General features: G+C 42.6%; 1 protein-coding gene across 4 annotated transcripts in view; it reads left to right on the top strand.

The window, feature by feature from the left end:
• LOC141991769 (phosphatidylinositol 3,4,5-trisphosphate 3-phosphatase TPTE2-like) overlaps positions 1–6,537 on the top strand; it is a 72,562-nt gene extending 66,025 nt beyond the window's left edge. For all 4 annotated transcript variants that reach the window (XM_074960088.1, XM_074960087.1, XM_074960089.1 and 1 more), the window contains exons 14-19: positions 794–874; positions 1,832–1,937; positions 2,811–2,908; positions 3,392–3,487; positions 4,132–4,202; positions 6,271–6,537. In XM_074960088.1, coding sequence (XP_074816189.1) covers positions 794–874; positions 1,832–1,937; positions 2,811–2,908; positions 3,392–3,487; positions 4,132–4,202; positions 6,271–6,373 — 555 coding nt within the window. In that variant the 3' untranslated portion in view covers positions 6,374–6,537. The remainder of the gene's footprint in view (positions 1–793; positions 875–1,831; positions 1,938–2,810; positions 2,909–3,391; positions 3,488–4,131; positions 4,203–6,270) is intronic.
• The last annotated feature ends 6,523 nt before the right edge of the window (positions 6,538–13,060 follow it).

Below are 13,060 nucleotides of genomic sequence, written 5' to 3'. Positions count from 1 at the left end.
ATTATCATGCACCTGTGTGGAGGGTGGAAGCACACCTCCCTTTAGAACTTGCCATTCTTGAAGATGAACTATACCTCTAAGTGGCAAGTCTCATAATTAAAAGCAGGTCATCTGCTGCTGTAATGCAGCATAGCTGGATTTGTGGCCCTAGTGCACAGATGGCAAAAATATGCTATGTGTATGAATCACTTGCATCTGTATGAGGATCATCAAAATTGATGTACTGGGATAAGCTTCTCTTGTACAAGGTAGTTTTACAGACTTCTCTCCAATATTAGTTTGAATGTCTGCAAATTGTGGGGGCTTTTGTTGTTTGTTCCCCCCCTCCCCCTTTCAAAAACTGTGTGCCGATTGAGCTTGGTCCCTGGAACCCATCTGTGGTATTTTTCTGGAATGTGAGGTTTTTATTTGAGGGTGATTGAGACAGATTGGGAGTAAAAAGGAGGGTTTTTAACTAAAAAGGTCTGGGTTCTCTACACTTCTGATGGTTGCTTTAGTAAAACCACTTAAATACTGTCATTTTCTGACTAGCAAATTCTTGTCCACCTTGAAACGTTCTCTGTCACAATAGGGATTGACTAGTCCTTGTGTTTCTAGTACCAACTCACTCTAGCTTCCAAAGCAGCTGTTCTCCAACATTGGTTTAGACTCTTTCAAGCCTTTTACCACTGTTCACATCTGATACTTTTGGGTTTTAGTCTTCAGTTATAACTATATAATAGCACAAACTTCATTGTGAACCAGCTGCAAAATTTGTCCTGTTGCTTCATTTGAAACTGACTCTTATCTGTAGGAGAGCTTGGACTATTTTGGGGAGAGGCGAACTGATAAAAGTACAAGTTCCAAATTTCAAGGAGTTGAAACACCATCCCAGGTAAGAACCTAAACAAAGTGAGAAGATTGTGGAGGGTGAGTTAGATCAAAAAGCACATAAAAATCCACTGTGTAATTGTTTAAATGTAATGGATGGAAGAACCAGAGTTGAAGTACTTTCCACAGTTCAGTTGAGAACTTCCAAACTTCTGTGCCGTATGTCTGGGTAATGTGCTTTTTAGGAACTTAATGACTTCCCTCTACTAGTTGGGAAGTTCCCCAAAGAGGAGGGCCTTCTCCTGTAGCTCTAACAAATGTGCTTGGCGGGGGTGGGGTGAGGAGAAAAGAGGCACAGAGACTTAAATAAAAGTTCAATACCTAGCACTTAATGTTAACCATGTGTTGAACAAATGATGCTCAGAACTAGAGCTAGCTGGAAAACAGAAATCACTTTTTCTGCAAAAATTCATTTTTAATTTTTTGTGCTCAACAGGACAAAGTCAAAACCACATTTTAAAAAAAAAGTGGGAAGGGATTTAAAGGAAAAATACCATTTTGGAAGAATGGAAATGGAAGGTTTTTTTGCTTTCCAGCTTCCCACCTGGAAGTAAGGCCCTTATCAATTTCATTTACTTTTTGCCTGACTCAAAGTAAATGAAGTTGACAAGGGCCTTCTAGAAGGCCAGACAGTAAGCTGCTGTTTCAAACTCAGATTTCTGAGAAGAGGGCACTGTCCATCAGAAGACTGCTGACCAACTACTCAACACCCACTTAAGGCTTTTGTTGGACAAGTGTTAATACTATTTTACAGATGGGAGTGGGGGAAACTGGCACAGATTGTTACTTCTCCAAGGCCATGCAGAGCAAACTATGGCAAAAATGGGATTGAAATTGTGGAAATTTCTGTTAGCTTACTTTGCCACTTCTCACTTATCGGTCACTGAAAGCAACAGGGTCTGTCTGTGCCAGATGTGGTGAGGACCATATTTAACATAGGCAGCTTTATTTTGCATTGCAGAGTAGGTATGTTGGGTATTATGAGATCCTGAAGAACAAGTATAACTTGAAACTCCCACTGGAGAGACGACTCAAAATAAAGAACATCAAAATCTACTCTATTAATGGTAAGAATTAATACAAATTTATATGGACACTTTAGGTTTTTTTTTTTTTTTTCTTTTCTGCCCTGGTTTTGGCATATTTTCCAGGTCACTTTTATTTCAATTCTGTATTCCTACATCTATATTAAGTGCACTACAGACACCTTACTGGGGTCAGAATTACTAGAATAAGTGCGTGTGTAAACAAATGAGATGTGCCTTGCTGTTTCATGAAGCCAGATAAAACGTAATGAAATTCTATATAAATGTAAACTCAAGTTCTTTGTAACTCAGTTGCAAGCAAAATGAACACCTTCTGTGACCGTGCCCTTTTAAAATGGATTCTTTCTGCCTGTTTGTTTTCAGTGATGGTTTATTCCCTCCAACTGGCATTAGAACGGGGAGGGGGACTGTGAGATGCATGCATTTAGGGACTAGAATTCTTCAGCCGATAAGTGACCGTGATATATCTGGCATGGATCAAATGCTTTCAAGTGTGCTTCTGAGTCTGATATCTGAACAGCCTTTGCAGAGAAGCCAAGAACTGAAGTTCAGGTGCCCACCCCTGAGGAACCTTACACTGCTGTTGCTCCATGTGTATTCTGTGGCTAGAGGAATTGATTTCCAGGGTGGTTTGTTCAACAAATTCTTATAGATACTTTTCAAAGCATGATTCTCTTATGCCTACTAAGGAAGACTTATTTTGGTTGCCTTTTTTCTACTGTCTTCCAGAAAGTTCCACATAAAAACTACTTTAACACTGAAGAAAGTGAATTTATTATCGTTATAGGACAGTTCATGGGGTTGATTGTATCCTGTTCCATTTAACTACTTATTGTTCCAGCTCTATAATTTAAAGATCAAACCCTAGCATAATACAACTTTGATTCCTTCTAGGAGTTGGAAAAGGCAATGGAAGTGATCTTAAAATACAGATAATTATGAAAAGGAAAGTTGTATTCCATTGTGTTTGTGCCACTCAAGAAAACTGTAGGGTAAGAACTCTAATGGAGGTGTCTGACTAAAATGTCTTCACAATACTGAACTTGAGCACACTTTACTAAATCCATTACGTCTGTTGGTTTTCATGGGAAAACATTGGATGTAAAATTTCTCTCACTTTCTGATAAGGAAATTTACCAATACTAGGAATAGAACACTCAGTTTTATTTCCTGCACATCTTCGTGTGACTTGGAGCTCACAAGTTTTTCACAGGACAGAAGGAATGTTGGTTTCCCAGGAAACTAATGGGATGATTAGATCAGTTCGTAAAACTGAGTTCCTTGGCAACAGGAGGGCAACAGTCAATCATTTTCCTTCTCTTCACTGTAGAGCCTTTAACCATAAGTAATTGGGTATTGTCATATGAGCCACTGTAACTTAGTAGTGGAACACTGTTAATTGGCACTGCTAGATTTGTGTGCATTTTATTTTCAGTTTGAAAACAGTTACTCCAAACAGTTCTGTTTTTCTTCAGTTATTTTTTGATGCTGAAAATGACTTTGCAGTAATTGGCTTGGAAGACTGTCCTGTAATAAGCGGTGATGTGAAAGTCAGATTTGAATCACAAACTGTAAGTATAGTGGAATTAAAAACTGCATATTTCTGGTACACTTCCAACTTTGAGATGTAAGATATGTATGCGTCTGTTGGTATTGTAAATAATTGGCATCCATGTGAAAACTCCCTGTGTAGGACAAGTCTTGCCTTGATTCAAAAGTATTTCCTCTGATGAAGGTAGACCCTTCATAGCAAGTACTTGCAAATGTGCGAGTACAAGTGTTCAGCACTTATGTGACTGCTTCTCGCTTCTCTCTCCATGACCTTGTGCTGTGACAATCTAGTAACTTCAGACTATGTACTGTAGCTCCTAAGTCTACTCTCAAGGCCAGGAGGCACACGGGCAATTCCTGCTCTTGTTGTAACTTGCTCTGGCGATATCATTTATTGCTTTCTTCTTCACAGTGTAATGAAGGCAACACACAGACCTGCATCCTCTTTCATTGACCTGACTGTAAAATTCCAGCTAAAGTTAATTATGAGACTGTTTTGATGTGGGTGATCAGCAACAGCCCCTCATCAAGTTTTCAGGGTTGTGTGTTCCTGTCTGTTCTGCCAAGGAACAAGCATAGTTTAGTACAGCACAGATTGATTCTTAAACTTTTTTTTAAAAGCAAATATATAAAATATCCTAAACACAATTTTGCTTATCTTTAGGATCTTCCAAAAGGCTATGACGACTGCCCATTCTTCTTCTGGTTCAACACCTCTTTTATAGAAAATAACAGGTAAGATGTAATACACCAGGACAATCAGAGTGGCAAGTCCATAATGCTACTATTTTCAGTGTGTGAACAAATCTTAATAGATTTTATGGAGAATCTTAAACATCCAGAAGAATGAAACGTCTACTTCAAAACCTTCAAGAAGAGGTCCCCAAACTGTGGGGTGTGCCCCCCCAGGGGTGTGTGGAGGAACATCCAGCGTGGGGAGGAGAATGTGGCAGGGCCTGGGCCAGCCCACACAGAAGGCAAGGAAGGCACATCCCCCCCAGCCCTGCTCTGGTCCTGTCCCCAGCTCCGTGCCAGCCCCCAGCCTCAGCTGTGGCTCCATTCCCAGCCCAGGGGAAAGGCTGGGAGTGGAGCCATACCTGGTCACAGGCCTGGCTGTTGGCCCCACTCCCAGCCTTGGTCCCTGGCCACGGCCCAGCTCCCTTACCCTTGGCTGCGCGCCCCCCCCACCCCCAAAATCCAAGCTGTGGCCCTGCTCCCAGCCCCTAGGGGCCCACAGATGGGTAAGGGGGGGGGGTGCGACCTTCAAAAGTTTGGGGACTGCTGCCTTGGCGTTTAACCCTTTGATAGGTAAACAAAAACAAAAAGATTTTAAACAAAAAGAAAAGGAGTACTTGTGGCACCTTAGAGACTAACCAATTTATTTGAGAATAAGCTTTTGTGAGCTACAGCTCACTTGCATCCAATGAAGTGAGCTGTAGCTCACGAAAGCTTGTGCTCAAATAAATTGGTTAGTCTCTAAGGTGCCACAAGTCCTCCTTTTCTTTTTGCGAATACAGACTAACACGGCTGTTACTCTGAAACCTATGATTTAAACAATAGCTGCACTAGGTCTTATTACCCTCAATAGGCAATAATTACTGTTAACAGATTTTAGAAGTATTTAATAATGGTGCTCCTCTTCCTTTTGTGAAGTGAGGAACTGAAATGTCCTTTCCTTACCATTACACAATCTAAATATTTCATGGACTATGGCAGGGTAAGGGTAAATCTGTCCTTTGTATTGTCTCTACATTAGACACCGTAAAACCCACTGAGGAGTTGGTATGCTCCTCCAGTTATGTCTTGAGCTACCTGAACTACTTGAGATGATTTAGACACCTACCAGAACACCTTTCTCTTGGCTGGGGGAAGACACACACGTCCCTCTGGCACACTGGTGTGAAATGCTTGTGTGTGCTTAAATCTTAGTGCTGTCACTAATCAGGGATTTCTGGCAGTAGAGATTGCACTTGCAGTGCAGTGTAATGTCTACTGTCCAAATGCTTGTTTGGCACTCTTCAGTAAAATGTCTAATAAAACACAACAGTGGGAAGGAAGCCTAAGATGCGTCCTTGAGGGATTATCAGCCATGAAAAGAGTTGATGATATAAGGATAGGTGAGCCTGGTTAAAAGGATATTTTTTAAACCCTTTCATGGCTCGATTAAATGAAAAGCTAAAAATGATCATGGCTGCAGAAACAGAGCTGAAAACTTAGTTTGGATTTACCACCACAGGGGTGAGGTAAGAGAAGCACTCATGCTCTTTCAAATGAGGTTCAAATCCTCAAATATCTAAATCACTGTCCCATAGAGCTCTTCCAAATTTGGGATAAATCACGTATCTGCAGCTGCTTTTTTTTCTTGTGACATTGGAGGAGTTAAATTTTATTGTATCTATTTTTTAGTGATCACCAAAAAGCAAAATGATACTTGAGCAAAAATTTTGACCCTGAACTTGCAACTGGTACCCATTTATCCCCAATAGGCTGGTGCTTGTCATAAAGCACCAGCCATAAAGCTAATAGTCACCTTGCTAATAGGATTGTTTGTATAGTTCATTTTATGGCTGAACTTGGTTTTCTCTCACCTGTCTTAACCGTGGAATGTTTGTCTAAATGGTGTAATGCATTTGATTAGCCAACTCTTTAGTGTGTGGAAGTAAACCAAAAATATTCAAAACCTGAAACAAATTCTTAGCTCTCATGTTTCACTTCCTTTTCAAGCCTACTTTCATACCATACATAAGAAGGCAACATGTTTGAACTGTAGAATAACTAAACAGATGACCATTCTATTTTCCAGGCTTTACCTTCCTAGAAATGAGTTGGATAATCCTCATAAATCAAAAATGTGGAAAATCTACAGGGAGAAGTTTGCTGTGGAGTTGAACTTTGTAGAACCATAATGAGAAGTTGTCAGCATTTGTTTAAAAAGAATTGATGTTCTTTCCCTCAAAGAATCATGGTTGGACTTCACCAATATAGTGGCATTTTGAGTCTCCTTCATGTAATTCTTGGTGTGTTTGTATGGAGATACAGTATCTCAAAATTAAATGTTGAAACAAGGAAATACCTCTGGTATGCATTGTCGTGTATAGTTTCTTAGAGTGGCATTCTCTGAAGAATTTAATGTGTTCAACACATTTGTACTATGCATAATGCCAAAACTGAATTTCTTGATCTGAGCACATTCCAATGCTCAATTTTTTTACAGTATCCACATTTATGAATTAAAAACAAAATCCAGAGCTGAAACTCTACACTAGCCTAAGCATGCATACTGCTTTACAATCAGTCTTACACAAAATTAGATATAAAATATCAGTGTTATCCTGATAGCTGAGGAACCCTGCAAAAACATGAGACTGTTATCCCCTACAAATGTCTGGAAAACAGCCTTTGTAATAAAGGAAAACCCAAAGCTGTTGAACTGATCTCTGCAGGGTTTTAACTAAACACATGACAAAATAAACAAGGGTCCTCACAACTTAAGGGGGCAAGGGTGATGTTGGATCTCAAATATATTCTTTCCCACCAAATGAGCTAGCAACTCGTGCACTATGTGCTGATAGAAAAACTAATTCTGAATTTTCTCAGGCCAACTCAATACCCAGAGCAAGGTGGTCTCTCTATCTGGCACAGGCCCCAAGGAGCTGGTAGGGAAAAGACAGGCTAGATATGCCAACTCTGGCTGTGCTGGCCAAATGTAACTAGAGACCAAGCTCTTACAAACACCTCACTTCCCCTCTCTGACAGGGAGGTATGTCCTACTGTCTTGGACAGTAACTTACATGTTTCTGATGGTGTTGGGTTTTGGAGTTTGAAGTGTTCAAAAAGCTTCCATCCTTTTCAAGTTTGAGACACTCCCTGCTTTCATTTTTAGCTAATTCTTTAACTAAACACATTCTCAGAAGCAGCTCTTGAGCAGGAGAATGTGCCTCTACAAAGCTTGCTGCATCAGTCCTCACTTCATTTGAGTGTCAGCTTTATGCTCTCTGAGCTCATGAAAACCAGTCTTAAGCATCACATAAGCCTTTAAGCTGATTGTATCTAGGGTTAGGATTAGTACCATGGTAATATGGGCCTTGTAGGTGAAGCATTTTTTTTTTTTAAATGTGCCATTGGAGCTGAAATCTGAGGAAAGCTTTTGATAGCATCCTCAGTTTGAGATTCAAAGTGCCTATAGGTACTAACAGTGTGGTGCAAATATCCCTTTTGATGGGAAAACTGAAGCAGAGGTTGAGTAAGCTGTCAAAGGCTACCGCTGTCAGTCAAGATTAGAACCTGACAGGGTCTGCTGTAGGGTGGGCAACATGGTCAAGGGGGCACCATGTGGCAGCACAGAGGTGCATGTGATGCTGGTATAGAGTCAAAACTGCTCCTGGCTGGCTGGGAAGCACCCAGATTTTTCCCTGCTTCCTCCCACTGCAGGAACATGGGACACCACCACCCCAACAATTCTCTGTGTTCTGGGGGGGTGGAACAAAGAGCAACAGCAAGGGCTCTGTATAGCCAGATCACTTTCCCCACCTGGGCTGTGCTATGAAACAAGCACTAAGAGCTACTGCCCTGCCCTTATTCAACCCAGGTGGGGAAAGTGACCTGGCTGCAGAGAGCACTGATGTTGCTCCTTGCTCCCCCATTCAAGGGGGATAGGGAGGATCAGTTTCAGGGGGAAGGAGTGAGCAGCAGTGCCAGCCATTCTGCATCCAGGTCAGTTTCCCCATGGGGGTGTAGGAGGGCAGTAGAGGGGCTAGGAGGGCAGGAGAGGGTGAAGGGGTTAGGGACAAAGGGGTACAGTGCTGGAGTTAGGGGTGAAGGTGGAACCTGGGGAGCCCAAAGGGGCCTGGGGCAATGGGAGGGGCAGCACCAAAATACAAGTTCATCCAGGGCACCTTTCCTTAAGGCTAGCCCTGGAACCTAATCTTTTGCTTGCTTGTGGTGTGCTTTCCACCAGTGATGCTTTAAAGTATAGGGGCTGTTGGAGGTGAAGGACACAATCATGTAAAGAAATGACCACTAAGCAATTGTAAGAGAAACAGTTGAGGTTGTCCCTAGACAGCAAACAGCCCTTTTTTGCATTTTTCTAAGTGGAAGTAAGGCTATGGAAGCCTCATTTCCTGGACATCAGTTAATCTGGCTTTTAAATTTCTGTATATGGTACAGAAATGGAAGTTCTAAGAGACTTAATGTTAGTGCTGATCTTTTTGCATGGCAGAAGTCTTTGATCTTGTGACTCAAGCAGCAGGGCTGGACACAGCTACAGAAGTTTTAGAAAGACACGTGTGAAATCCAGCAAGGTAGACTCAGCAAGGGCCACTTCTCTCAGCCTAACCACTGAAGTGCCCAGGGGAAGATGAGATGTGAACTATTTGGTAAGTGTTGAAAGACAAGGTTTATGGAAGGCCTACAGCATTCCTACAAATTCAAGGCAGGAGCCTTCACTGGGATATTTAGTGTGAGAACACTGGACATTACAGCAACCTAGGGGATAAATCTGCTTTCATAATAGTAAAACTCTAGAACTAATGTAGTTTAGATTCTTAGTAGTCTGACACTTACTAGCCAGCTAAATGGATTATCTTCTATTCTGACTTGTGATCACAGTTTGCTAAACTTTGTCCTGGCTCTATGTAGGAGTAAAAGGAATCATTGGTGTTCTCCAGTACTTTCCTGTACCCTTGAGTAACTCATGACAGTGCAATTAACTTCAAAAAACTTTATTCAAATTTATAATTCCCAAAAGTCACATTCAGCCACTGATTGGACCTTGTAGGCAATGAGGTAGCTTCTACATGTTAAATGGTGACAGGTTTGTTTGTTCTTTTGTTTTGAGAAAGGGAAATATCAAACACTTTCAGAAGTTATCTGCAGACACCCAAATATAAAACCTTAAGCCTTAATATAGAAAATGTTGTACTAGGTCTAATTATTGGTAGCTAGATCTGTACTAAGGACATAGGTCTGTTAACTCCACTGTTCACCTTGAAGGGCAGTTCACTTTTTTGAACAGTGATTAAAGTAGCTTAATACTTGCTGTCATAACTGCAGAACCCATATAGTGATTGGAAAGTGAGTTGAGCTCTATTTGAGGAAGGATATAGCCCTTTTGCCTGTACAAGTACACTGAAGGCTCAGAGGGATAAGTAGAAAAGCTAGCCTGCAGAATCTCCTCAGTGGTGCAGGAGCCAAATCTACCTGACTTCTAATCTCAACTGACTTTCCCATGCTGGCTGTTGCAGTAAGCCATCTTTACTTACAAAGCAAACTTGACCTGGCAGTCAGATGCACACAGTGTTCAGTGATGCCATTTCTAGTTACTTAAAGTTGAGGATTAAATGAGCTCTCTCAAATCAGGCTGCAGCGATGGGTGCTACAGGAAGCTATTTAAATTACTTGACTTAATTTGCTACAGGTAAGGCTCCAGCTTGTCTAGAGGCCAGGTAAGCCACATTTAGGGTAGGCAACTACTGTTTTGGTCAAAAGAGTAGATCATATTTTTTCAATTAGAAAAGCAGATTAATACTTACTGAAGATGGTGGTCGTGTTCAACAATTCTACTTGCTACTTCCAACGAAGACACACTTAAGTGCCCCCCCATCCATGCCTGAGACCCAAAATGTGCAAACAATTGTCAGTGTTACAGGTGCTTTTAAAAAGGAATGTGTGAAGTGGGGGAGAAAGGAGGGAAGAGCAGCAGTCTCCTCTTGGCTTGCACTACTGACAGTCTTTTTCACTTTATCAAAGCTTCAGAATCTGGTTTCATTCACAGCTCAAAATGCCATGTAGAATGCCCAATGGATTCTGAATCTTTCCTGCCCAGAAGAGGAACAGGTTCTTCTCCTGAAAACATTAATATTAAATGGAACTAAAACACCTGTTGGCCACTTTGAAAGTAAAACTGCCTGATATATAACTGGGATTTAACCTAGCTGCAGTATATTTTACTAATCTCCGCTCTTAATATTTTAAAACCTACTTTAACTGGGGTTCTGTGGACATTAACTCAAACTGCCTGACTATTTTGACAAACTTGTAATTCACTTTAAAAGTGAAATCAACCTTGTCCCTAGTGCTAGGGGCACAAGGACTACTTGTAATAAGGGGACAACTAACTTCCAGGTATAAAGGACTCTTTCCTTACCAGCCCATGTACATTCTCTCGTATCATGTTCACCCAAATTAGACTAAGCATGAGCACTGCACTGCTGTTTAAGGTTTTTCTGCCTTGTCAGTTTAACTGAATTGTAGAAGAGCTGGGAGAATTTACAAGTCTTTACCTCTACTTAAATTTATCCTAGAAAACATTTTTCTCAATTATTAACTAGAAACCCACAACACAGATTAAAGGATCTGTTACTTAAGTTTTTAATTTGAGCTGTAAGCATTAGACAAAGGGCTCTGAGTATATTTTAGTTTCACTGACTGCATAAATAATTTAATTAGGGCTCCAGTATGAGCATTTGTAAACTAAATCCAACATTTTATTTCCATGAATAGTTGGCAACGTTACTGCTAGAATATTCAGGAAGATGAAGACCAAAGGAATTATGACTAAATACAGGTACAGAGTTGAAACAGCTGCAGTATTCATACTGCTAAATGGAAGTGGTAGTACATAGTTCACACACTGATTTTGTATTAGTCCAACTGAAAACATGCTTTGAAATAGCTTAGTGTCAGCTTCAGTAACTTGACCGTAGTAAAAAGTCTTTGAAAATCCTGCTTCTGCTACACCTATGGCTTGATTTACATCAACTATTGCAAATACAGCTGAAGTTTTTATTTTTAAAAAGGGCAATACTACACCATACAGGACAATTATTACTGACTGAATTAAATCCTATTTTCACTCTTCCACCTGCTATGCAATCAACCTAGATGCTACCAACCCAGCTTTCAGCACCTGACTTTCAGTACTATTACTATTTTTTCAAATTAAAATGTACAAGATTTGACAATTACCTTGTAACTTGCATACCATTTTTATGGTTTGACATTATTCCTATATACACTATGCAAGAGATTAACAAAAGTGCCTCCAAGTAGCACTGAACTATCTTACATTACAGCAGAGCAGAACAGTATTAAAAAAACAAAAGGCAGCTTCAATTTACTTCCCATGGTGCTCTTTCCTGTGAGAGGGTGCAAAGGGAAGACTTGCCCAGAATGTGACTGGGACCAGAGAAGAGGAAGGAATGCCTTGCACTGGTAAACAAACACTCATCCCCCCCTAAGAAGCAGCTCTATCACCAAGATAGGCTACAGCAGGCTATGGGGTGGGGCTGGGGCTGAGGCTGAGAGGTTTGAGATGCAGGAGGGCACTCCAGGCTTGGCTCAAGGGGTTTGGAGAGTGGAAGGGGAATCAGGGCAGGGGTGAGGGGAGACTCTCAGGGGGTGTAGGCTCCAAGCGGCTCCCCTGCAGCACTTATTGGAGTGCGTAGAAACTGGAGCAGGGCCATGCCACAGCTTCCAAGAGCCACACGGTATGGTCCCCCCCCAACCCAGCACCCCAGCTGGAGCGGGGCCAAGCTGCATGGTGTGGCCCCCCTGACCCAAAGCAGGGCCGAGTTGCATGGTCCAGCCCCCACACCCCAGCTGGAGTGGGGCCAAGCTGCTGGTGCGGCCCCCAACCCAGCGCCTCAGGCAGAGCTCCAGAGCAGGACCGAGCCACATGGTGCAGCTCGCAGGCCCAGCTTAAAACGGTTTGTGGGCTGGATCCGGCCCATGGACCATAGTTTGCCCACCCCTGGGCTATAGCTACCCTCACTCTAGCCAAAATGTGAGTGTCCATGAGCATTTGTAAAAGGCTCCAATGACAAGGTGGCAAAAGCATTCCCCTTTGGTAAACACAAAAGCTGACTGGCAGCTATTTTAAGGCCATAGCCTCAAAGAATCTCAGACTTCCACAATGGTAGCAAATATTTAAGGGTATCTACTTCCTTTCCTAACCCACTGCATCTGGCCCCAAATCTTGTTCCTTTTGGATTATGATGGCTGAAGTATTACCATTCCTCCAACCATCATTGTGATCAAAGTATGGAGCAGGCACCAGACTGGTACATGTCCTCCACTGAGGCGCCCGGGGGGTGGGTGGGGGCAGGGGAAGAGGGCTCAGTGCGCTGCCCTTGCCTGCAGGTACCACCCCCACAGATCCTATTGGCTGGGAACCGCAGCCAATGGGAGCTTCAGGGGTGGTACCCACAGGCAAGGGCAATGCATGGCAGGGCCACCTGCCCCCCCACCAAGAGCCACTGCCAGACATGCTGGCCCCTTCTGGCAGTGGCACAGGGCCAGGGCACACAGGGAGCCTGCCTTAGCCCTGCTGCACGCCCCTGCCATCCTGGAGCCACTTGAGGTAAGTGGAGCCGGAGACCAAACCCCTCCTGAACCCCCAACCCCCTGCCCTGAAACCCTTCCTGCACCCTAACCCCCTGCCTTGAGCCCCTTCCTGCACACCGCACCCTCTCCCACACCCCCCATTCCTTTCCACACCCCAGCCCTACATTCATGGCCCTGCATACAATTTCCCCACCCAGATGTGGCCCTCAGGCCAAAAAGTTTGCCCACCCCTGTCCCAAACTATATCCTCC

The sequence above is a fragment of the Natator depressus genome, chromosome 1 (genome assembly GCF_965152275.1).
Source record: "Natator depressus isolate rNatDep1 chromosome 1, rNatDep2.hap1, whole genome shotgun sequence".
Lineage (NCBI taxonomy): Eukaryota > Metazoa > Chordata > Testudines > Cheloniidae > Natator > Natator depressus.
The sequence above is the reverse complement of the archived record's forward strand: the minus strand, read 5'-3'. Positions and strand labels throughout refer to the sequence as shown.